This window comes from Rhodamnia argentea, chromosome 10, assembly GCF_020921035.1.
Source record: "Rhodamnia argentea isolate NSW1041297 chromosome 10, ASM2092103v1, whole genome shotgun sequence".
Taxonomy (NCBI): domain Eukaryota; kingdom Viridiplantae; phylum Streptophyta; class Magnoliopsida; order Myrtales; family Myrtaceae; genus Rhodamnia; species Rhodamnia argentea.
Genome location: NC_063159.1, coordinates 22,332,085 through 22,357,776, shown reverse-complemented (window position 1 = coordinate 22,357,776; position 25,692 = coordinate 22,332,085). Strand labels below are relative to the sequence as shown.

The window sequence follows — 25,692 nt, the reverse complement described above, 5'->3', positions numbered from 1 at the left end:
TGGCTCTTTGCTTTGTAAGCCAATCCATACCAACAATCACATCAAAATCATACATTTCCAGCACAATCGGATCTATCACTTCTTCGTGACCACCTATTGTCAACTTACAATCGGGACAACCTACCGCAGATATTACACTATCTTTTAACGGCGTGGATATCTTAAAGACCGTTTTCAGCGATTTCGGACTCAACCCAACTAGTTCAACAAATTGCTCAGCAACAAAGGAGTGCGTGGCTCCGGGGTCAAACAACGCATATGCTATATGATCATGCAAGAAGACCGTACTGTAACGGTCCGCCGAATCCTTCGCCTCTTCCCTAGAAACCGCAAAAACTCTTCCTTGCGCCGGAGGTCGGCTCTGGTAATTCTGCTGCGTATTCCTACGCGACTGTCCTCCTTGCTGTGATGGCGCCGGAACTCCTCTTTGCCTCTGTGGGCAATCTCTCACTTGGTGGCCCATCCGACCACAACCAAAACAGGCTCCATTCCCGAAGGGACACCGGGCGATCCCATGCCTCCGATTGCAAAATCGGCATATTCCACCATTTCCAAGAGCTGGCTTTCCCACGGCATTCCTCCGGTTAGGTGGGATGGTCGACCTTCCTCCCAACATTGGCCTCTTGCCAAATCTACGCTCATTCCTACCAGAGGGCACAAACCGTGATCCGGATGCAACAGCCCTCTCTATCATATTTTTCTCGATCACTTGGGCCCTTTCGTACAGCTCATTGTAGTCTTTCAAGTTCAACGGCACCAACCGATCCTTCAGCTCCGGTTTCAACCCATCTCTAAACCTTCTTGCCCCGTCCACGGGGTCTTCCACCATTCTTGCCCTCTCGAAAGAACGCTTTGATATGTTTTTTTTTTTTCCAATTTTCAAAATACCTATGATATCAAGTCTCCTAAGATATTCATCTCGCTCCTAAATTTAGGTCTACGATTAATTAAGCTCGATTAGGAAGTATATACGTGGTCAAGAGACCGAACTATTACGAGCTACGAGGTGTGATTTCCTAGAGTACAATGGATTTCTAATCTCATCTTTATATATCCTATGTTAAAGACCCGTTGGCTGGAAACATCGTTTTACGAGGTTAATATTAAGGGTGATTGGTTCCCACCCTAGAACCCGGAATTGGACCAAACAGGGTTGCTTCACAATTTGTGGAATTGGGAACCGGCCCATCCGATCTTGGAATTGGTCTAGTCCGGTTTCAAGGTCGATCCCGCAAATGGTGATTTTTTTTCTTCTATTCCTTGCAAGTGAGAGTTTCTCAACATTAAAAGGAAAAAATAATTTACTAATTAGAGATTGCTTTGAAATAAAAAAAAATTAAGAAATCTCCGGCTATCCGGTTGGTCTACTTCCTTATGTGGAACCGGAAACCAAACTGGTCTTTCCGAGGACCATCCAAAACTAACCGGTTTGGTTTGGCCTGGTTGGGATCGATGCCCAGCCCTAGTTAATACTAACTAACTAGAAATGAAAGGAAGGTTTGCTTGATTATCAAAAAATTCGTAACCCTATTGTATGGATGCGAGTTCGGTCTTAAATTCTTCAATTTGATCAATTTAGTCCTAAATCTTTTGACGATTAGCCAATGTAGTCATTCCAGTCTATTTTTACAATTTCTCAAGATTTTCTATTTCTTTTTTCTTTCTTTTTTTCTTTCACTGGCCATGGCCAAAGCCTTAGCAACCAGCAGGTGAAAATTGAAAAAATTCAAAAAGATAAGGGAAGGAAAGAAAAGATAAGGAAAAAATCAGAAATTTGTAAAAAGATTACAAAAATCATCCACGTCGGTGGATCCGTGCCACGTATAATGGCCAGAGTTCACGTGAATGATTTCTTGCTAAAATTGGTAGGGGGCATTAGCCAAAATTAAAGGTTTGACAAATTGTCAAAATGTTTACAACTAAAAAAAATCCAAAAAAAAAAGCCAAAATTAAAAGGATTAAGATCTCTTTTGATAATTTTTCCTTGGCTTGTGCTCCAAGAGAATTGTCTTCCGATTGCAAACTAGTTTCATCGGACAACCTTCCCGTGAAAAATAATCTTGCAAGACCACTATTTTATATGTCTTGCATGTATGAATGGGACAAAAAGATCTTGGTATACTTCTAGAAGTAAAAGAGGAATCACTCGGGATTGAGAGTGAGTTTGGTTCGGCATTTTCAAAGCTTCTCAGGATCCCAAAGCTCATTGAGGAAAATATTGAGTGTTTGACAACTATTTTGAAAGGACTTTGAGATAAAAGTTGACATTGAAAATATTGAAAGTTCAATAGTACTGAGCTTTCAGCATTTTCAGAATGCTGAAGCCCCAATTAATGAAGATGACTCAATTGCCTATTTTGCCTGTAAAAATTTAATAAGAATCCATTTTTACCCTTTTTAAAAAAATACAATATTAGATCTACGCTTCACTCTCTCTGTTACCTTATTCATGCTGCTCTTGCTCCCACTTTGCACTTCGCCTCAACCCAAAAAGGTGGGTCCTTTTACGGGCCCTTTTCTTGTTCGAGCTGTGGTTGTCTTGAATTTGTTCTGCGAAATTCTGGTTCTCTTCTCTGTAAATAATTTTGCGAAATTTATCTTTTTAGCTTTTGGAGTTGTGTTTGGGTTCTGTGACCAAGGTCGTCTCTTTTCTCCTTTCTCTGCTCCTGCAAAAGCGGCATTTTCTAACTTCTCTTACTTTGTGGTATCAAGTTTGCCTTTGGCATTGAATTGATTCGACAGAAACTACCATGGATGATTTTCCAGATTCATTGAGTCTGAAGAGTTCACCCGAAACATCATTGCAAGCAGAAAAAAAAAAAAGCAAAATAATATTCTTATGGCATTTGCCTTAAGAGAGTTTTTTCGAGATTCCTTTACTTGCAAATTAATTGATTTTCAGCCGACGATGGAGCGTTTGCCGGAGACGGTGAACTGTTGCGCAAATTTGATTTTTGTTGTAGTTGGAGCTCTCGCGACAATTTGGGGAGGGGATATAGAAATTTTGAGCAAGACGATGCAGAGTAGAGCGACTAGACGTAACTTCTTCAGCAAAAGGGTAAACATAAAGCAGGTCAAAAGTGATGAATCTGCATACATTTGCATTTCTTGAAGATTACGGTGTTCTCGCGTATGGAATGCAATTGACTTTAAAATCATGAAATCCTTTCGACAAGGTTTGTATTGTGGTTTGATTGAACCAATTTAGATTATGAAATCCGTATGGACCAATCAGAAATTGTTCAAAATCCTTTTGGGACATATTCACCTGGTAATTTCTGTTGCTGTCAACTATTAATTTCGCATGAAATCCATTTTTTTTTTTTTGGACAAAAAGAAAGTATTAATTTCGCATGTTACTCTATCAAAAATCAGATATCTTACAAGAGAGCTTTTTGCATGGGACTATGGAGAACTACTTTATCCAATCCTAATTGAGAGATGTGCCAAAAAATATTACACGATACACAACATCTTTTTCCCAGTTCGTATACTTGCAATTTAACAAAACTAAAACACGACGTTGGTCCAAAATTGTCCAGCTTAAAATGCATAAATTTTACTTAAGAACGAGACAAAAAAGAAATACAATTATCTTATTTGGGAGGAATGAGATATGAAAACTTCATTTGAAATGTCATAAACATTAGAAAGAGACAAATTGTATTATTTTTGTGTCCATCATAATCACGAATTAAAGATGTTGGGTGACCGAATTGCGATTGCACCGGGTATCGAATTTCTTTCAATGTGATTTTTTTTTTCTTTTGAATATTTTTAGCAAAAAAAAAAACGAAATTAATTTTATTTATAAATTTGTTAGTACGTATCTTTAACATTGTTGTTAATATATAAATGAAAAAAGTTGCAAACTTCTTCTTTTTTTTTCCAAAGATTAATTTCAACTTTAGGACAATCTATTTATTTACTAGGGCGCTGGTTACCCTTTTTCTTTTATTAATTATGAAAAAAAAAAGGGTATTCATTTAATTCCTAGTCAAATTTGACCAAACTTACCCGTACGTATCTCTTTCGTCCACGTCCGATTAACTCGATTTTTGCACTCACAAAAAGCCCACGCCCTAGACTTATGAATACTCACGATTTTTTTTTTCTTCTGTTTAATATCCGACCGTCGTGATTCTTTCGGCGTCTGAAAGCTTAATTGACTTCGTCTTCTGAGTGGAATTAATCGATCAGGTCAGGTCGTAAAATTCTCATCATCATCTCACGGTCGGAAGTTGTCGATTAAAAGATGTGATGTCTTAAGATTCGACTACTCGATTTGGACAAATTGGATAATGAGAGAAAGCTCTTGATGAGGATGAGCCAATTGTACTCTTCGTTCGAGATTTTGATGGAGCAACATATCCAATCAACTTCGCCCGAACCATAGGTAGAAAATTAAGTGTCTATTCTTGGTGATACTTCCTTTTATTTTTCTCTTGCCTCTCGTCGTCTCTGTATCTTTGACAACTTTTACTCGATAGTTATGCGGTTCTCTTCAAAGCCAGAGTATTATTATTCCATTCTACCTTCGTTTGACTATTGTGCAAATATTAATCGTTTTCACAATGTTATCAGGGCTATGTCCGATTTGATTCTGTCTTTGAGCAAGCACCAAATACAGATAAGATAAATCTTATGATATCCTGAATTTTATCCCAACTACCGAACGTGACATTAGGTTTTCTGGCTTGTGCAATGGAAAAAAGTTAGGAAGCTATGAGTTTGGCCCTAGTAAGGTTTCTAATCTCATCGCAACTCTCTTAAAAGCTTCATTGCATCAGGATTTGTATAACCATTATTTAAGCATTAGTATGTGACAATACTTTGTCAAAGTATTCCACGTCACTGTAGCATTCTTTTGGATTGGACTTTCTATCTTCATGCCCAGTTCAAAGTTTAATTCTCATGTAATTCCTAGTTCTTCAATTTCTCGTGCATTTTTCAATCCGATTTGCAAATCAGAGGATGGTTGCAGTGTTGCCCTACATTAATTGTTAGACCTCACATATACGTAACCTCTTTATCGAATTATTTAAGCTTTTGGATTAGATTTTTTTCTTTTATTAAGTCTGACACTCTTGCTACCAACAAGTTTGATAGTATAACTACGGGTGAGCACCAATCTCGGATCAACCCAATAATCATTCCGGTTTCCAATTCCAATAATTTGAAACCGGAAAATTCTGGTTCAGTTCCGGTTTAGGGTGCTAAATCCACCCACCCGGGAACCGACGATCATGAATTGCTTCGTTGCTTACTGGACGTGCTGTCAATTGAAGAGTTTGACGTGAAACAACAGATAAGACTTGCCCAAGAGAACGGAGTCCCTCATAATTATTATGTGCCTTTGGGGCCAGACGATCAAGCACCGTTTGCTGTGTCTTCGAGTGAGGGCACTCGTCTATTGTGCACGAGCCATTTCTAGATCTCTTATTGCCTGTTCCCACGAAGAAACCTCCACCTGACAATAACCGGGCAATTTCTCCAACAAAGAAAGCAAAAATACCATGCCGGTTCCCGGGTTACCCAAAATTGGCCCAGAACCAGCCGGTCTTGTCCAAGCCGTTTTTAGGGTCAACAGGGTTGGTTTCCAATTCCACATATCTGGAACCGACCCATTCGGTCCGGTTCCAAAATCGATCACCCCCACACAAAACCGTATTCTCTCTGTTAATTTTTATGCTGAGGAAGGTGATAATGTAGAATCATCGCTTGATTGCTTAATCATGTACTTGGTATTTGTAAGAAAGAGATCATTGAAAGTTATGCAAATGCGGCTAGCATAATAAACTGACAATTCACTGGTGATTCTACAACTTTTCTAGCATCATAATACACTTCAGTCCGCATGCTAAATGTATTCATTGTATCGTACAAAGACTATCGATTGTATTCAACTGAACATACCTTATTCTCAACTTTACTAACAGAACAGTGTAGTGCTTTCCCAATTAAAAGTAAGAACAGTAACCGCCAAGATGATATCTAACATTGTGGAATATAAATTAAATCGCTTGCAAGGTTCTCTGAATCATGTGATTCAAGCGTTGCCCATGGAGTTATGGACCGAACACAATAGCAAAAACTAAAACCAGGTTGATCGAACCATACATTTGAGATCTTCCCTTTTTCCCTCTGTCATGGACGAGCCAATCAGATTGCTGAGGAAAACACTAAAGAAACAGCTGAAGTACATTAATATTTGCAGATTGGAGCAGCCAAACCCACAAGGATCCCCCTAGATTTGATCATCTGCATGAGACTAAGAAAGAAAAATGTCCATAGATCGGGCAATAATGTAGAGTTTTATGAGCCAAGTTCTATTCAACATGACAAACTAACCAAACCAGTTCACAAACCACGTGCTAATGGAAAATAACAGAGAAATAACTATAATTTACCTTTATCATGCAGGCATTGCTTTGAAAATCTGCAATGAGTCCTCGCTTAAACAACTTAACAAGCCTTGGTTCATGGCGCTCATGTACTTGACATCACGGAAAGGATGCTTCTTCAGTTTAAGTTGCTGAGAAACTGAAAAGGATGGTAATTCTTGCAAGATCAACTGATTGGTCGCTTCATCACCGGAAGCAAAAAGCCGATTGCGATTCTCCAGGTCAACAATTGCAGATCTGGGGAGGCGAACATCACTCACATTTGCACCAGTAGTACCCAACTTCTGATAAGAGCTTCCTGCTCTCCTAAAATGCACGTGATAGCCCCGAATTGCTTGTCCCCCCACAGGGGAAGAACTAGGAGTGGATAAAGGCTGAGAAGTAGTGACCTCTTTAGACATCTCCACTTTGGGACGGTATGTGGCAACTACATCATCACTGCTCGGACAATAAGCAAGGGATATACAAACTCCTCCATCTGCTGATTCAGATACCAAAGTGGGCCTTCACACAGATTAAAGAAAAAAAAAAACAAGACGTTCAGTAATCAACACATGGAGGAAGCCGACTTTTACACTAATTGCCGAAGGAAAGGTGAAGTTGTAACCTTTTTCTTTTATGAAAAGACAATTCTGAGGTTAAATCCCAGAAATCACAGTAAGTCAAGCTCACAGGCCATATGCAAACTTAAATGCATCATCAGAAAGGAAAAGATGAAGGATCTCATTACAGTATAAAGACCAATGCATGTCACTCCATCTCTATCTCAATGTAAATATAGAAAGCAACAATAAATAGGAAAGAATATTAGCAGTAATTCTTATCTATGTATATTAGCCAGTGCAAGCCCCGAAATAAGCGCACCAGGGAGGAAGAGATATTGCCACTGCAACCCCTTTGCAAGGTGAATACCCCAATTCAACATGGCTTTTTTTGCTTGAGGAGCATCACAAGAACACTTATCGAAATGATCATCACCTCATAAGTAATGAGGAAAAATTGAATTTGAACCTTAGTAGAATTATATTAGCCCAAACAGCGCAGAAGCATAATTATACTTCTAGTATGTTCATATGATTCTTCTTTTTAGTATTTTTTTTAAGTTATTAAGCTGCAAGTGGTCACGTGAGTGTCATAACTTTTAATGAGCTCCAATGGTCGAGATTAGAAGTTATTATGTTAAATCAAAGATTGAGATTGTCTTATGTCTGTAACCATCGCATAAATAAGCCTTTACCTCACTTTCTTCATTAGATTTCTCATCATTCAGCTAATATCACTGTATTATAAAACCTAGAATATGTTTTCTCTGTTCCAGCTCCAATTAAACTCAATTCTAGCCCTGTTTTTGTTCCTTTTTGCTATCTATTACCTCTCCAACAATATCAATTGGTATCAAAGCCCCTTGTTAGGTTAACCCTACATCAAATTGGTATCAGAGCCCTTTTTAGAGGTTTTCATACATCACAAATGCAAAAATGTCCATCAGTCAGGGCCCATAACACAGTGATAGTAATGGGCATATTTGGACAATGGTTAGTCAGTCAACAGTTTTCCTCATACACTGTTAAGAGCGACATAGGCCTCTGTTATGCTGGTTGCTAAGAGGACTTCGAGATTGAGCTCTCTCTGAAAATACACTTAACTAAGGACCATGAACGACTTATCACTCAAAAAAATAAACAAGTAATGACTTTCTTATTCTTTAGAAGCATCATCTCTATTCTTTTCAATGATGTCTTGAAATTATGGCAACTAATTTTTTCACAAGAGTTTCTGCCATCCTTGCCGCATCATATTGAAGTGTGAATGCTAATCCTTAAAAAAAATTATGAAAGTTCGCCACAACTAACCTTCCTTCACTAGAATCAACTTTCCATAGACATAACCCAATTGAGGAAGCACTTAAAATTGTTCGAGCTCCGTGAGTCTCCTTATGTAGAAGAGAGTAAATGGAATGAATTGGGTTGCACGATAGGCCCTCCAGGGATTTCATAGGCTTCAGAGTTTGGCGCATATCAAATACCAGAAGCATTCCATTCTGCAAGATGGACAAGAGAGTAATCTGAAGATGATCTGATGTATATTGAAAAACAAAGGAAAGAAGAGGAGCAGTCAGACCTGTAATCCTGCATACACATGATGTGCATTATTGAGATCCCATGAACACGACCAAGCAGCAGCCTGGAAGAGCAGTGTCAAGACACATTGAGGTATAATAAGTCTAAACACTTATAACCCAAAACATACCCTGCCTTTAAGTTAGGGATTGGGGGCAGAGCGCGACGAGCAAAGGAGCACTCAGATGCCAAATAGAGAAATGCACGACACAGACCAGCCATGCATCATTTCAAAGGAATAAGTAGAAACCAATTACAGAGGAAGGCAGGAACATGAACAGTTGCAACTGGCAAAAGCACTAAATTAGGTTACACGACACTATAGACACTCAATTGCAGATGTATTTTCAGCAGAATCAGTGGTCTGTCATGGTTAATATTTGGTCCAGAAGTTCGATTTCTGCTTCCCGAGCAACAGAAATTGAGGACTTGAATGCATACAGATACTACGCCTAAACAATTAGGGCCCTAAAGTAGATCCTATGCATATTAACTGCATTTAACTAACCACGTTCATCAACTGCAGACTCGAGTAACTGGACCAGTTCAAATTTTTGCTTTTATCACACGAAGCAAAGCATCAATAGGATAACATTCCATGACAGGAGGATAACCAGAACCAACTTATAGAGTGGCTATAATATTGACCTGAGCTTATCATTATGTACCTGAGCAGACATGCATGTACATGTCAGTGCGCACACATGTTTGCATGCCTTAGAACGTAAATTATGCATTTACAACAAAATTCACTCGAAAATTTACAGAAAAGCAGTGTAGCTGATATTTTAAAATATAAAAAATAAACTACAATTGTTGAAACACTTCCAAGGAAAGAAAACCAAGAAATATGCCCAAAATAATTGAACAATGCTCCTCCTAGTGACTATTGAAGATACTATTTGTTAGAATATTTTATTTTTTTTATTTTTTTCATTTTTATTTTTATAACCGAGGTGTCCAAGCCAGCTTGCACACACCTCGACTATTCCTCGGGGAAGACTAGCACAGTAACCTACCGCCATGGCCCCCCACTTAAATCACGGGTGCTCAACTGGAAAATCAAACCCGAGACCAGTGCACCCGACCACACAATCTCAATTGCGCCATAACCAACCGAGCCACCCATGGGTGGGTTGTTAGAATATTTTATTTTATTTTATTTTATTTTTTTTTTTGGTAAGGATTAGAATATTTTATTGATTCTGTATATATTCTAGAATTATTGTTGTTTATTCTCTAGGATTGTTTTCTCATAGATCAGGCTTCATTGTACCTATTTATTATGGCTTTGTGTCTCAATACAATATACAGCTCAATTTTCTAGATCTTTCTTCTCTATCACGATTAATCCCTCGGATGGTGCTTTCAAATATTTAAAGGTCTCATTTACTTCATTTCTAAATTTCTGCACAAATATTGCCACACTAATGTGAAATATACAGAAACATTGATGACCAGAAGTCTGATAACCTGGACAGGGAGAAAAAACAGGCCATAGCTAGAGACAATATGCGTACCGGTAGGTCATAAGCAAGGATGATGTTGTTGCTTTCAAGACTACAAGAGATGAAACACAATTAAATTTGTAAAAGGAGGCCTAACAAAGGAGAAACAAAAAGAGTAGCATCCACTGAGAACACTACCTGAGAACTGATAATGTCTTCCCCAATGAAGCAAAAACTGCAAGACTGCGATCAAAAGGTGAGATATGCAGGTCTCTAACAGCTTTAATTCTGGAAGGGAGAATGATATCTTCAGTTTCGTGAGGATATATCAAACTCATCTGCATATTTACATTTAAATATGAAGTTGGTATTTATGCTAAACAAACTCGCTACTCATGCCCAAGTCCAGAAAATCTCACCTTGGTGAGCGCATCCCTTATCCCTATACCGGATAGCCTTCGTGCTATAATTAACATTTGACTTGAAGCACATATATCAAATAGACGTGCACCATCCACTCGCAGCTCGGTCTGTAAAACACCAATTTCAAGGATAATATCCCATCCAAAACCATGACTTTTGGAAAAGTGAATGTGTTATATGTTAACATGTTTTGTGCATATACAGCTCCACACGGCATTGCATTGCCTGTCTGAAACCTAGTAACAAGACAGTAAAGCACACAGGCACCATTACCCATATTAGCAATTTTAGAGCGCATAGTGATAATAAATCTTCCAATCTAACTGTCCTCTAAGGATAGTAGAGCTTCAAGGTCAATACTGAATCAATAGCCCATCTCATTTAATTCTAGATTAAGTATAATTTGACCCTCTCAACTTGTATGCTTGATTTCTGCAATTTGATCTTTCCATGACCTACCATTACTTGCTCCTTTAAATGTTGAGTGACCATGCTGAGTGGACTCAGTTAAATGATAGTGACCAAACACAAGTATGGTATAGTGAGGTCTATCTTTTTCTGCTTTGACATATGATGTTCTAATTAAATACTCAATCGATAAATACTTAAAAAATAGGAGAAAAGAAAAAAGAAAATACCACCAATAGCACACAAACAGTGCATTGGGCAACCAAAATCTGGGTTCTCTCTCTCTCTCATTTGTTTTTTCACATCAGCTCTAAATAGGGAAGATTGTCACTTCTACATTTTAATGGCACAAGCAACAATAGGGGATGCAAGAATCAAATTGCACATAAAAATATCAAGCAAGTTAAAAGACTCAATCTAAAGAGAAGGCCTAAAAACAATCAAAATTTGACTTTATCTTGTCTGTCCATGAATCCAGTGGGGTTTTTCATGAGCCTCGGTATTTTATATGCCTAAAGTAGACTCTCTAGTCGTAGAAAACAAAAGAGTAATATTTTAATGAATTCTCCCACCTAAGCAAATAACCTTCCACATATCTTTCAATATTTTCTGGCAGTCATGCCAACACATAAATTAGTTTATCTGGACACATAATCTACTATATAGAAAGATTCTCAAGTCCTTTCCAGGTGGTATTCTTCTTTTGATATATAAAAATTTCAACGAATAGGGCACCAAGGGAGTGCAAACCCACATACAGAAAGAGCCCAAAAAGCTAAAGCCATGCACAAACAGCTCCCACAACCATAAGGGAGCTCAAATACAAGATAATCATCGACTATGTCAACCAAGGCTTTTACATCCAGATGCAAGTTTCCACCATACCAAAAGCCTATAATTTTGAGCCAATTCTCAAAAAAATAGAAATAGAAACCGAAGGTTCCTCTCCATACAAAGCTCTCTTGTTCCGCTCCTTTAAAATTAAACAAAAAACAGAGACAGGAATTGAGGTAATCCTTATTTTCTTGTTGCGCAGTAAACGAATTCCCTGCCAAGTCCAAATTTTTGGCTTGATGGAACCTCCAGTAACCCAAGGTAACCCAGTGCAAGCATAGGCAACTGTCCAAGCCATTCTCACAAAAGAACAATGAAGGAGGAGATGCTGCATGCACTTTGCCTCCTTTTTGCCAAGGAAACACCGATTAACTAGTTCTTTTGCCTCTTTGTTGTAGGTTATGTAAAGTAAGGATTTGTTCCCAAGTTGCTTCCCAAGCAAAAAAAGAAACTCTAGTAGGAACCCTTATTTTCCAAATTGCTTTTCAAGGAAAATCCATTCTACCACCAACAACCTCCCTTTCTAGGTGGAATTCTCTTTTTTGTCCCTTTTTACGTAGATTGACATTCATAATTGCATTCTGTACTTCCTTCTAATATGTTTAAGTCTTGTGAGATGCATGTAGAGTCCAACTCACCATTGTTCTTACCCTGTACTTTTAATTGCACATCATTTCACCAAATTTTGCCTTTCAAGGTCAAAATGCAAGTTAGCACTGAAAGGACTACCTTTTCTGTAGCTACACAAGCAACTAGTTCTTATCCCCCACAATTACCACATTAGAGGTCCACTTAAGTAAATTTGTTCATCTACATATGCAATCCAAAAGCTTCCAATGAGGCACGTATTCAACCTTGAGCACAAAACAAAACCAAAATGAATGTATAAAGCTGAACCTGTGTTCCAAAATTGCTAGAGGATTCTCCACCAGGAAACCTAGATCCCCATTCATGACCTACAGGATATAAGCCATCAGATTACTTTTCCATGAGCAAGACAACTTCTCAAATGGGAAGCGTTTTCATTTATACCAGATGTTGATCGTCCCTGCCATATTGCAACAGCTTCAGCAGATCCAAATTGCCCTCTATTCAAAACTTCATGGAAGCGCTCTAGATCAGTTTCCCTCTATAGAGCCGACAAATAGAAAACCAAAGCAAAACTTCAGTATAGCGTACAAGTTAGTGTGAGATTATGGATTTCTTATCACGAGAAATACATCATTATTTTCATAATACTTCACTTAATGGCACTGCTGATGCTCCAGCTAATTAGCAACAAAGAGTCCAAAAAATTGTGCAGAGGACGTGCACAACGCCACAGGCATCCTTGCCGAAACACAATAGAAGCACTTAAAAGTGTCATCAAACGATGACCAAGAAATTAGAACAGTTCAAAAACCTCATGCTCCCAAAATCATAGAAATTATTTTGAACCTCTGACTATGAATGGCCTTCAAATTATACACTTCAAAAATAGTGAATGCCCATGGAGCAAGATAGTAGAACTTCATAAGTCGCCCAAGAAGTATCACTCACCATAATACCTGCTAAGGCTAAATGAAAGCCTATACCTAAACAAATTGAAATCACAACATGAATGTGGGTTAAGCCTACCTCCTTAAGACGATCAAGTCTCTCATTCAGCTGAGATTCTCTCCTTTCAAATTCGTTCACATGCTTACGCCATTTTTTTACTTGCCTTTTCCATTCAACCTCTTTCATATGCCAACCAGCTACCTGTAGATGTAAGTGTGAAAAATGCAGTTCCGCACTATGAGAATCGAACAAACAGAAACAAATTAGCCTAATCCAATAGTTAAGAGAGCCCATATATAATTGCCAAGAAGAAATCCCTAAATTATAATTTTGTTTTGTCCAAGCAAAGATAGAACTCATAGAATCAAAACCAGACCAAAAAAAACACAAAAGAAAATTGAACATTTTGGTTACTTTAGTTGTGAGAATTACGAACAGTGACAAGCAAGCATACCCTGCAATGCAATTATCTAACTTAGAATTTTCAAGCGATCATCTCTACCTTCTTCTCGAGAGAGGCACATTTGGCCTCAAGGAATCGGATTTTCTGCAAACAAAACGGCTTGTCATTTGAAAGTAAGCTCATTTTCATCCTTCTATGCACGTCAACAGCTCTGGGATTCAGACTACCTTCTGTGACTCCTCATCTACTGTTACAAGGCGTGATGCAAAAAGTTTCCTCACATCCTTCAACTTGCACTTATTGTTGCATTGAGGACACTAAAAGAGAGATAGAAGAACAAGCATAAGCATATGAAGTAAAGAGCCCCAACTAATCAGAGAACATTTACAAACAAAAGGAATAGTGAAAACCTTGCCCGAGTTCCCCCTTTGCTTTAACCATCTCTTGATGCAAGACATGCCATAAATGTGGCCACAAGGAAGACAACTGCACTCAGTGAAACATAACAAAATATAGACACAAAGCATTAGCGAAAACGTTTCGCACATTCCAAACAGGCCATGGCCTTTACTAACGAATGTGCCTCCATTTATGCTGCTCTATCAACGGGACATGTCATTTATCAGAGAACTCAACAATGAAGACAGTCAAATCCCAAACGTTGCACATATTTTACGAGCGCAGAAGCTTATAGAACAACTACTCCAACAACTATATATCTCCTATGACACAACAAAAATGGTGCTTGTCAAGTAATTGAGTTTTTGATAGACTGGAAAGAGTGAGGATGTAGACAACGGACCACATTTGATGACCACCGTCGTCGGTCCAAGCTTCCATGCATATAGGGCAGAAGAGACCGTCGATCTCGCCCCGCTTCGACTGGCTCGCCTCAGAATCGGCACCGCCGGCCCCAAATCCACCCGGAGAACACGCCTCTCCTCCTCCTACTACTTCTCCCAGCCGTTCATCTCTAGGTTCTTCTTCTTCGCCCAATCGCGCTTGAGCAGATACCGTGGCATCTTCGTCGTCGTCGGCGACGTCAACCGTCTGCGAACCAATGTACTCGACACCGTCCTGGTCATCTTCGGTTTCGTCCTCGTCGTCTTCTTCTTCATCTGCTCCTCCGTCTTCGGGGCCTGCCGCAGCCTCTAGCATAAAGGGTCCCGGGTCTTGGAGACTCTGGAGGTACTCCCTGTAACTTTCATCGATGTCCGCCATGAGAGAGCGAGCAAGCGAGACGAAGAGCGGCTTTGGGAGGGAGAAATTGAGTGAACCGCCAAAAAACAGTGATTTCTTTACTTTCCCACGACCAGGATCTATGCTACTGACCCGACCCGAACCGACCCGACTCGACCCGACCCTTTTTATGAGGGACCTTACGCTTGCTAGTTGCTCCTTAAATTTTACTGCAAAAGAAAATCACCAACTAATTGTCATCAAAACAGCGATTCATTGAATTAACGGCCATCGACATTGGTTTACCAATTGAGTCGTTAGAATTTTTTTTTACCTGTCTAAATAAATTTTTGAACATGCATAACTTCTTTTTGATTGAGTGCCTCTAATTCCAACTCAAACTTGTTGGAGATTGCAAGGATGTGATGTAGAAACTATGAAGCAACGACACTATTCGGAGACCTCCGTATTATATCCGACACTCTCCCGACATTCTTCGACATGTGCCAGAAATACCAATGGCACGCGAGTCAAGCATCCCGACACCCCATTTCGACACACATGAGATCAATTTTAAGCATTTTTAATAAATTAGGAGTCAAAATATAAATTTCTCAAAAATATATATATAATTAAGTCATATACCTAGCTAACCCAAAACTAATATACACTACTAGCCAAAAAAAAAAAAAAACTAATCGTGAATCCCTAATAGAAGAAGAAGAAGAAGAAGAAACCCAACACCGATATTTTTATATAAACATGATAATTATATAAAAATTTACATTTAATACATAAAGTATCCCAACGTATCGAAATTTTCTATTTTTTGATAAATGACGTATCGGCGTGTCGTGTCATGTGTTAGTATCAGTGCTACTTCGCATAGAAAACTCTAGTGCGGTGCAATGGCTACATGGCTATGTTTGAGGGATTTCATTACTCAAGATTTGGATATATTTTTTTCATTTTATAGATCTTCAAGGTGTGTTTGTTTGATGAAAAATTCATAATTTAATATTAAAAAATGGTGGTTTGCAATGTCTATAAAAATGAATGCATAAAAAATATTTTTACCATCTATAAACTTGTTCGGGCATAATTGTTATGTTTGGTGAAAATATTTTTCATTCACTAATGATATCATCAATCATTTTTTGAAATACATTTTCTAAATCGTCTTTTTATTCCATGAAACAAACGGAATTCTGTCTCATATTAATTGCTAATAGTTCCGCACTAATGTTTTAGACTCTTGTCAAATCCAAAGGATAATTTATTTGATTTGAGATGGTGGCCGGCGACCTCCTGCAGGCCCTAAACCCTAAACAAAAAAATTAAAAATAATAATTCAAAAAATATATAATCTTATTAAAAAATTTGCCCCGTCAACGCCGACTAGCCAAATGGACTGAACTCATAAAATTGTAAAAGATTTAGAATCCAATTGGCCAAAAAAAGTTGAGAACCGAATTGACACAATTGCAATAGGTTGAGGATTTTTTTAGTAATTTTCCCGATAATTTCTTAAGTCTCTTCTTTTTCTTTTTCTTTTTCTTTTTCTTTTTCTTTTTTTGGTCAAACTATAACTACTTAAGTCAGTAACAATAAACTTGGCCATTAAGTTGTGGGGTTAATACCACGAAAAACTCTAAATTATTATGTATGTGATAAATTTACCCTAAACTAATTTTTTTTATCACAAAAAACTCTAAACTGGTATAATTATGACAAATTATCCCAAACTAAGTTTTGACTATCAAAAACCTTAAACCGATACACCCGTAATAAATTTACCATTCGTTAGTTTCTGTTAAATTGATTTAATACCATAAAAAACTCCAAATTAATACTTCTGTAACAAACCGATGATAAAAATCCTAAACTATTATACCCATCAACTAACCAATTTGAAATTTTTGATGATAAAAAAATGACTTTTGAATGAACTTATCATGAATATACCAGTTCCATGTTTTTCGTGACATTACCCTGAATTGTACATTCTACATTCCCTTGAAAATTCACCAGATACATTTCTTGCTTTTTAACAACTAAGAGCCCCACAACTTGTCACATATGATTTAAACGATTTTCTCCGTACGATAATTAACGATAGCGATTGAAAAAGGACATCAAATAATTGCCGTCTAGGGTCTCCTAGAAATCATTGCATCATGAGATATAAGAGCCCAATCACCTGTAACTCCCAACTTGCTCTGAGATTTCAAGTGGTTATTCAACAGAGGCAGACATTGTCCTGCTCATCTCTAGTCTCCTCCAAAAAGGAAGCAGTGAAACAGCAGGCAATACTGAGTGTAAAAGCTCAGCATCCTCACAAGACACTCTAGGATCTCAAGGGGATAGCTTCAGATCTTTCGCACTTCATATGTTTCGCGACAACCAAACCCAATTAGATCCAACATCGTCGGATTATTTCGTATTGTGCTTCGGTCATGGCATTTGGGAAAATCAAAATTCACTGACAGACCAGCAAGTATAATGATGATCTAAGACTTTTGACCAGCAGGTCGGTGTCTTAAAGAACAAAGTGTGCTTGTACAATGGCCACACATTGAGGAGGTTCCTAAAACAACATGCCGCATCATCGTCCATGACTACCCACTATGACCCTTACATGGGACATCGGCGCAGCGACATACGGGTCTCCCCGATGCTTCCCATCCATTATAGCCACGTTCAAGCACCAAAATGTCTTTGATTCCTCCATCTTCCTTTATCTCCTCGAGATAATCGGCTAGCCTCCTTGCACAAGTTGGGCCACGTACCTAGACAGGCATCAACATGGTTATAATGCAGATTAGCATATAGTCTTCAAGCTTGTATAACTACAACCCAAAAGCATGCTTTTCAATTCGAAACTACATCAGGATATATTGAGAGTATCTGGAAAATATTTAAACTGACTATGCACAAATGCAATACGCGGGTTCATCAGTTTCAGGAGGAGATGCAAGAGATGGAAAAACTAACAGAATAGTTCCATCGCATGGCCTTGTCAAGACAAAGACTAAATGATAGACCAGGTATAGTCCAGAAGTCCATTTTATAGTTAATTAAAAACTAAAAAGCCTCGCTTCAGTATGAGATTCATAGTTGGAGTTCTGTATCTCCATCTATAATCTGTATTCAACATCTCACTCGATAGACAAACACACTCTCACTCGCACACCTATTGAAAAAAGGCATGAGACAGAAATTGAGAGGCAGGCACGCGTGAGTAGACAGGCATGCACCCATGTGATAGACCATCTCTAAAGAGACCATAGAACATAAGTGATGGGAAAGAAAATGTAAGTAAAGAGGCAAGCACGCTCTCGCCCATTCACGCCCACTCACACCCACTCGATCTCTATGCAAGTCTTGCATAAGAATGAAGGTTACAGTTTGAATTCCGTAAGTCCAATACTTTGTATTCAACATCTCCAGGATGGAAAGAAGATGGGATGAACTTATCCATACAGAGTAAAGAAGTGCCAATTTTGGGAACTATATAGAGTAGAATATCGAAAAATTACCTTCCAGTTCACCAACTAAGATTCACCACTAAAACAAAGCCGAGGATAGAAAAACTAATGACTTACAGTTGCATGGAACTATAGAAGTGAACAAGGATGGAGAAAAAGGCAAAGCACTTAATGTTGGGTGGGAAGAATAGATAATTTTACAATAGATAGACAGCTCCCATCTGCTCATGCTTCATAATATTTATTAGGCATCATTGACAATAAAGAAGGTTTGCCAACCCCGTGAAACATGCAAACCACTGAAAGAGAAAATCAGCCTATCTTGATATCATCTCATTCCCAGAGTTAGTACCTTAAGTTCATCTAGCAACAAATGAATGCATCTTGTCCAACCAAGTTTTCCGACCGAGGTTTTAAGGTCAAATCCAGCAATTGAAGTCTACATTTTCAGTTCACAAACAGACGGCATCAGGATGAATTCCCCATCTCTCTGTGCGCCCCAAAATGACCCCAGTGCAGAAGTCCACATTTTCAGTTGCTGACCCACAACCGCATCTTTCCTTCTTTCCTTTTACCAGCTTTCGCACTCGTGGAAACCTGAGGGGAATCAGGATTTACCTACTCCGACTAATTCACAAGGTTTATCAGCTAGTTCCTGAAGTTTCCTCAATGTTCCAAAGAGGGCAATTTACTCTCAGCCACAACACGAGAATGCAAGACAGGACAGGCACTAACCAATAAACTGGCACTCAATTCTGTAACACGACATCGGTGAGGATACACTGTTTCGAGACAGAAAGCAAATTAACAGCACAAACATACCTAATTTGACCTAGTAACTAGCTATTGAGTCTATCAAATACCCAACTCAACAATTATGCTTCGACCTATATCACCGAAATTACCAATTTCCCTATCCTCCAAAGAACCAAATCATGTCGATCCACCGTCAAAATTTCCCTTTCAGCTAATTAAGCGGCATCACCCAAAAACTATAGCAGATAAAGACCAAGGAGTGCCATCTCAAACGACCCACTCCCCTCCAACAAGGACCTAGCTACCAATATAGACAAAATCCGGTGTATCCATGCAAAACGAGATCACACAAGGAAACCCAACTCCCATCCAGAGGAAAATCAGGAGAAGAGAAGAAGAGAACAGGTGGACAAAAGAGAAGACGCTTAAACCGGGGCATCGAGCCAAAACCTGGCTTAAAGCGCAGTGGAAGACGAGGGTGTCTTTCCCTTTGACGTCCTGAACGAGATCGGCCATCTTATCGGAGAAAGCGCCGCTGGCGTAGTGCAGAGACCCCGGTATGTGGCCATCGTAGCTCCTCTCCTCGTCCCTGAATCAACAAACCCCTCGTTGAGGAAGCAAACAAGACACACGGAGAGAGAGACAGTTTACCAGCGTCCAAAACGATGAAGGAACCAGGAGCGGCTTCTGAGCTCACCGGACGTCGATAATGGCGATGTTGGGACGACGCCGCAGAGATAGAAGCTGGGACCCAGTGACGAAGGAGATGCTACGCGCCATGCTTTCTCTTGTGCGTGTCTCTCTCTCTCTCTCGGCAAAGCCACGAGTCGCTCAGGCTCTTCTGATTTTCAGATTTCCTGGGGATCGAGCGAGTACTTAGCGGAAAAATCAGAATAGTAATTGAATGCTAAGTTTGCTACGACCGTAAAAGGTTGTGTAATTTTTTAGGATGTTTAAAAGTTGTTGATTTGCACTAACGATTAAAAACGTTGCAATGCATCTGTTGAAAGTTTGTTTATAAAACAAATAAAAGTGGCACTCCCTTGTCCCACTTAAAAAAAAAAAATTGGGAGAATGCAAGAGATTTTATTAGTTAAAGGCTATTATAATCTTTCCAATAAAGAAATGAGCAAATGAGCTACATCTCACTATATCTACGTGTGGGTACATAATTATTAGGCGCACTTTGCGCAATCGCAAATAATAATGGGCACTAATCAACAATCATTTTTTTTTAAATAATAATAAATATCGAATCATAACGAAACAAGGCGACCGGTCATCTAGGAGTTATAGTAATTTTTTATCAACCTTAATTTCGAGTTTTTTTATTATTTAACTATGTCCGATAGTTCTTATGGGGCTTTTTACAACCTCCGAAAAGGTGTTCAAATTTACAATTATTTGGAGATGAAGAGATGTGTCGGAATTAACCAATTTCGGACATGAAGAGGTGTGTCAGAGTTAACCGTTTTTTGAATTAAAGAGTTATGTCCGAATTTTATAGTTTTTCGGAATGAAGAATTGTGTTTTCTTCGCTGATATATATACCATGATCTGTTCATTATTTTCGTAAGAACAACTTCCATTTTCGTTTCTATAAAAGATATACAGCCATTGTTTTCGATTATTTCCCTAGAGAGTTCTTGGAGAAATATCATAATTTTTATCCGATGTTCTCATTCCAAGACTCTTATGTATTTTGGAGGATTCTTTTTTTAGTAACCATTAGCAACATTGTTGGGTAAATAATTCCTTAAGAAGATTGTTATCACGTCTCGTAGTCCGATTCTATATTTTTCCATTCGTTCACTACATTTTCCCTACAAAATCTACATGATGAAAGGTTAGAAATTATTTTGTCACAATCAAAAAGAGGAAAAAAAAAATAGTGAGAGAATTCCATACGAAATCTCAATGATTACAAAATAATCTAAAGCTACTGACAAGTGCAGGATCATTTTCGTTTTTGTCGCCTTCGCATGGACTGCCTTGACCCAATCAAATAATGTTATTTGCGAGTTTATATATTAGCTCGACGACCCTGTGCTTCTTTGGTGATCCATGAACATAAGTTTCAGTCAATTGCCACTGAAACCAAAACAATTTTTGCTTTGGTAAACTAAAGTACAAACTGAGTAAATTGAAGTCTAAAGTATATGATCCCAATTTCATCACTAAACAAAATATGAGATAGTTTCCTAAAAGGCTGCAAATAAAGCGTAGTATCTAGTCGCTTTGCTATGTCAATATTGACAAGCATATTAGCATATCAATTGCTTTTCCTAAAAATATAACAAATTTTGAACTAAAAAAGAGAGTCGCGGATACAAATTCACTTGAGGGTGTCTAAAGCATTGAACGGCTTTGGCTCTGCAAAATGAGAACAAACTATTAAAAGCAAAATGGGTCCAAGTCTGGATGGGCCTTTGTAGAAGGAGAACAAGTTGTATAACAAGGGATAATTAAAATTTGGCGAACAACTTACGGATAACGAGAACGTTAATTCTCTTGGAATAATCTATTTGTATAATGTGAACAGACCACGAAACGAAATTTCGTGAAAAATCTACAAGGATCATTTTGCATAAGCGGTTCATGCTAGACGAAGTAGATCATTACACATATGATTCTCTGTGGTCCTAGTTGAAAGACCCAATTCTTTAAAATTTGAATTGGGTTCAAATTGTTGTTTCGCGGCTATCTTCAAGTGTTGGAACCTGCTTAAAGTAACATGGAGTGAATGAAAACATGTTTCTGCTATTTCGATGAGAGCAGGAAAACTATCAACTCATAAAGTCTGGATCCGGATCCGGATCCGGATCCCGAATGCAAGAGATTGACCCGAAAACCCGACCGACGCAAGCCATTGTACGGTTATATCCTCCAGTCCCCGTAAGTCTCCTGCGAAGTTCCAAGCGGTGGTTTACCGGAAAACTCCCGAGGAAACGATCGCGATTCGACCGCTGCCGGGGAGCAGGAATTTGCTGCAATCTGTCCTCTCGAACGCGCCATCCGATTCAACATGGTAAATCCTCCGGAATCTCCGAAGCTTTCCGCGATCATCTTCATCGATGCGAATTCTTCGAGTTTGTTTTCCTTAACCTCGTGTAGGATTCTTGCATCAGGTTTGCTTGGTGTGCTTGTTGCCTCTCTTCATCGTCCCGATCGTGAACTTACTGCCTCTCCTCTTCGATTTCATCATGGTAAGACGCTCCTGCGCTCGCGCCGTTTTCGTCGCTTGTTTAATTCGCCTGCGCAACTAATTTGGCTGGGATCAACGAGCGAAATCGCGCGAACGGGGTTGGAATTTCTTGGGTTTCTTTTCATGGGGTAATTGTTCGGTCGAATTCGTAGTTGAAGGATTGTATTGGGTCGACCATGGTGGTGCTGGTTATTTGCCCTTTTGGTGGCTTTCGTGGGCTTCGCGTCGAATTTGGCTCCGCGAGCTCGCGATGTGAGAATTCTAACGGTGAAAATTCGCAGGCGAAAGTATACGCGCTTTTCGGGTGGGAGTACAGGAAGCCTGTGAGGACTCCTCCAGCATGTCCGTATAAGCCAACAGCACCCAAAATGGATGGCAAAGTAAGTTATTGGATATAAAATTGTAGTTTTTGTTCTCTGCTTACATGCAAATCACTTGTAGTGTGTTGTGAGTTTGGTTTCGATTCTGGAGCAATTGCGATTCCTTAGTTCATATAACCTGTGCGGGGAATCTGTGTCTACGGTATTGGTATCGGGTGTAATAGGAAAACCTTCAAAATTGAGGCAAAGATCGTTTCCTTGTATCACCTATTACGGGTGCGCATGTGGAATGGACTGTTGGCTGCATAGCCGAGCACAGGGTAGTACGGTGTGCGCTAAGGATTTTCTTTTCCCCTTTAACTGTGCCAATAATTTGGACCTACAGGATAAAGAATAGCTCATTGGTATTACAGATAGAACATTAGGGCTTTTTTTTTTTTGGTTGGAAGAAGTCAGACTGAAGTTCATTGTTGTTTTATCTAACCATTGTTGTTTCTTTCTGCTTCTTGTATATATTATCTTGGTAAAATTGGTCCCTTTTGTGCAAGCTAAGTTGCAAATAATTACTAGCAGATAAAGGGGGACATGATTTGGTCCTTCCCTCAAAATTTGGTGGGAACATTGATGTTATTTGAAGATTGGAGCTCATCTCCAATCTGATAATGAAAATGAAGCACAACAGATTTTCGTACATGTGTATCAAATGCTTGTCAGAAGAAGTATGTTGACCAAGTCCATTTAGCATTTTGTCGCTTTCCTCGATAATGAATATCTGTACTTAGATGGTGCTGGAATGTACATACTGTCACTTTATTGGGATGACAGCTGATTTATTCCTGCAATATTTTTTTTGCCGTACATCAGACAAAGTATATTTTCCTTTATCATGAGCCCACTAATTTTCTAATGGTTCCTTACTGTTATTGAGTCACGAGCTGTGTCTTTGATCTGAACTACTGCTTTAAAGGAGACGATCAGTTTTTAATTATGCATAGTCAATAATGATCTCAGAATGAAACTGTGTTTGCTTCAAGAGCTTCTTTCCTCAGTACATGAAGGTAAAGTGTGGAAGTGTATCATGGGTTATAATTTGAGAACGTTTCATTGTCTGGTGACTTCAATTGAACTGGCTCCATGGTACAGGAATCAAAAGAAAAACTTCTTATTTCACATCGTATCCTGAGTTTTAGCATAGTTGCTTCTTTTTCTAAATGTTTGTTTTTACGTGCAGTTACCATTTATCGACGCAATGGTCACTTCTATATTCTTGACTAATGTTGATGGTTATGATGCTACTTCTGATTTGATTTTTGCCAACGATGGTCTATGCTGCTGGAACCTCACCTTTTTCAGTAATCATAATTCAACCTTATAATACGTATACAATTCTACGGATTCCTCTGAACAATTTCTGTGCTTATAGAAGTATGTACTTAAATTTACAGCCTCCCATGCTCCTATTGTTGACATTGTGTAGTTAATGACTTCTGTAATCTTTCATCCATGGTTGTGGCATTTAATCTGATACGATTAATATATTGATGTAGTTGAGGGAATAATATATGGCTTGCAATGCGCATTTTTGTATGCTCTCTCTCTCTCTCTCTCTCTCTCTCTCTCTCTCTCATTGTTTCTCGTAATTGTCTCTACCATGTCACAAACTCCAGAAGAAGGTTTGGTTGGAAGTCTTTTATCTTTCTTTTCAAGTCTTCTCATGAATGGAAAGTTGTTTTGCTGAAATTGGATGGATGTTCCATAAACTTTACTATGGTGAAGGGTTATCATATTTTCAATTGCTCCCTTTGCATGCCATCAAAACCAAGGAAAGGGTGATCAGAAATATTTCATTTGGGAATGCAGTTTGTGCTTTTGAATTTGCCTTCTTCCTGTGAACCCAAAAATGAAACCCGTTAGGTGTATCGTGTTTTCTCTCTTATGTAGATGGAACACATTCCTGAGTGTGACCTTTGTTCGTGTACAAAATGTTTGATTCATTGATCATGGTTTTTCTATACATGTCCGATCATGCTTGTGCAAGCAAAACTACCAAAGAGCTGGGCAGGCTGCGTTTCAGTCTTCATCTTTCGTTGGGTGGGTTTGGGTCTGTATCAATGCAGGACATTAGTATCCTATTTAAGGAAAATGTGGAGGGGCTTTGAAAAGATCAGATTATAGTTTGTAAATGGGTTGATGTCACCCGCGCTACTAAGCACCTGAATGAAGGGGCATTGAATCTGTTTTTAATGCATCATGTTTATTGTTGCCACGAATTTTGGTGCTTTCATCACTGGGTTATACATAAATGCTGATGGAGTTCTTTGACCTAGATTTGTAATCAAGTTGTAAACATAAGTCAGTGAATAGTTATATGCTCTGGAGAATGAGGTGTAGCAGATATCGATAATGCCTCTGAATTTTCTTCCTTTTCTCAATCATCTTTCTTTCTCTAGAAACTTTACATATTTGTTCACCTTGCAGGTAGGGGAAGGAGACGCGCTGGGTGTTCCTGAGTCAACTGGAAAACCACCGGAAGTGGCGGACAAGAAGGACGACTGATGTTCCTTTGATTGAGAAGCCAAGCAAAGAAGAAGCAAAAGAAGCCAGTGCATCCTCCTGAAACTTTTGTCCATTCAAGAAATCTAGTCTGTTTGCGCATGAAAAACATGGACACCGAGATGCATTTAGGTCCAAAATGATGGTTTCATATGATCTTTGCAATTGAAATTAGTTTCTCCAACATAGTTATGCCGGAACCTTTCATATGGCAATTGGCATGTCCGTGTACTGGACGTACCAAATGGTTTGGATCCCCCAACAGACAGGTCCAGTGACCGAAAAAGAAAGGCCCTCCTCAGATTATGGCTGACAACGTCTCTATGAACGGGAAGAACTTTTGTGGGCATACACTGTACTAGGAAAGGTGCCATAAGACATGATCTAGCAATAATTGCAAAACTATTACATCCACAATTTTAGGAAAAATAGAAAGCGGTCGGGAGCAAAGAAAAGAGCCACTTCCAAATTGATTTTGGCTTTCGTAGTTGTCCTCGGATGCTATCCACGCAGCCCTTCTTATTTTTAAGACTTGCCAGGCCACTCAAAATTGGAAACGACGAGGATCTTTTCCTTGCTGCTAAGCGAAGGGGAATCTTCGGCAAGGATTCG

General features: G+C 38.9%; 3 protein-coding genes across 5 annotated transcripts; 1 reads left to right on the top strand and 2 right to left on the bottom strand.

Moving 5' to 3' along the window:
* Positions 1-5,581: 5,581 nt before the first annotated feature.
* Positions 5,582-14,860, bottom strand: LOC115735156 (E3 ubiquitin-protein ligase RFWD3). Of its 3 annotated transcripts, none has more exons than XM_048271142.1 (14): positions 14,382-14,860; positions 13,990-14,173; positions 13,807-13,896; positions 13,679-13,723; positions 13,255-13,377; positions 12,670-12,766; positions 12,535-12,593; positions 10,392-10,502; positions 10,171-10,310; positions 10,045-10,084; positions 8,526-8,588; positions 8,258-8,445; positions 6,411-6,908; positions 5,582-6,261 (listed from the first exon to the last, which is right to left on the bottom strand). In XM_048271142.1, exons 1-13 carry the CDS (start codon positions 14,798-14,800, stop codon positions 6,416-6,418), a joined length of 2,052 nt encoding a protein of 683 aa, XP_048127099.1. In that variant the 5' UTR covers positions 14,801-14,860; the 3' UTR covers positions 5,582-6,261; positions 6,411-6,415. The 3 variants fall into 3 exon arrangements, with proteins under 3 accessions (XP_048127099.1, XP_048127100.1, XP_030522128.2); XM_048271143.1 differs by having other exon boundaries at positions 5,582-5,655; XM_030666268.2 differs by having other exon boundaries at positions 13,990-14,065.
* A 2,311-nt stretch (positions 14,861-17,171) lies between these two features.
* Positions 17,172-19,867, bottom strand: LOC115735118 (dual specificity phosphatase Cdc25). Its single transcript, XM_030666216.2, has 3 exons — positions 19,700-19,867; positions 19,453-19,591; positions 17,172-17,547 (listed from the first exon to the last, which is right to left on the bottom strand). Exons 1-3 carry the CDS (start codon positions 19,780-19,782, stop codon positions 17,377-17,379), a joined length of 393 nt encoding a protein of 130 aa, XP_030522076.1. The 5' UTR covers positions 19,783-19,867; the 3' UTR covers positions 17,172-17,376.
* A 1,997-nt stretch (positions 19,868-21,864) lies between these two features.
* On the top strand, positions 21,865-25,118 carry LOC115735039. Its single transcript, XM_048271145.1, has 4 exons — positions 21,865-22,030; positions 22,131-22,208; positions 22,489-22,587; positions 25,006-25,118. Exons 1-4 carry the CDS (start codon positions 22,028-22,030, stop codon positions 25,081-25,083), a joined length of 258 nt encoding a protein of 85 aa, XP_048127102.1. The 5' UTR covers positions 21,865-22,027; the 3' UTR covers positions 25,084-25,118.
* The last annotated feature ends 574 nt before the right edge of the window (positions 25,119-25,692 follow it).

Bases quoted from the DNA above. Each gene is read 5' to 3' on its own strand.
- LOC115735156 (XM_048271142.1), bottom strand. From the start codon at position 14,800: ATGGCGGACATCGATGAAAGTTACAGGGAGTACCTCCAGAGTCTCCAA. The intron at 13,724-13,806 runs GTAGTCTGAATC...TTTTGTTTGCAG, and splicing joins TAGATGAGGAGTCACAGAAG to AAAATCCGATTCCTTGAGGC. The intron at 8,446-8,525 runs GTCTGACTGCTC...TCCATCTTGCAG, and splicing joins ATGTGTATGCAGGATTACAG to AATGGAATGCTTCTGGTATT.
- LOC115735118 (XM_030666216.2), bottom strand. From the start codon at position 19,782: ATGGCGCGTAGCATCTCCTTCGTCACTGGGTCCCAGCTTCTATCTCTG. The intron at 19,592-19,699 runs GTGAGCTCAGAA...TTGTTGATTCAG, and splicing joins ATCGCCATTATCGACGTCCG to GGACGAGGAGAGGAGCTACG. The intron at 17,548-19,452 runs GTTTTGGCTCGA...ATGCCTGTCTAG, and splicing joins TCCACTGCGCTTTAAGCCAG to GTACGTGGCCCAACTTGTGC.
- LOC115735039 (XM_048271145.1), top strand. The intron at 22,209-22,488 runs GTAAGACGCTCC...GAAAATTCGCAG, and splicing joins TCCTCTTCGATTTCATCATG to GCGAAAGTATACGCGCTTTT. The intron at 22,588-25,005 runs GTAAGTTATTGG...TTCACCTTGCAG, and splicing joins CACCCAAAATGGATGGCAAA to GTAGGGGAAGGAGACGCGCT.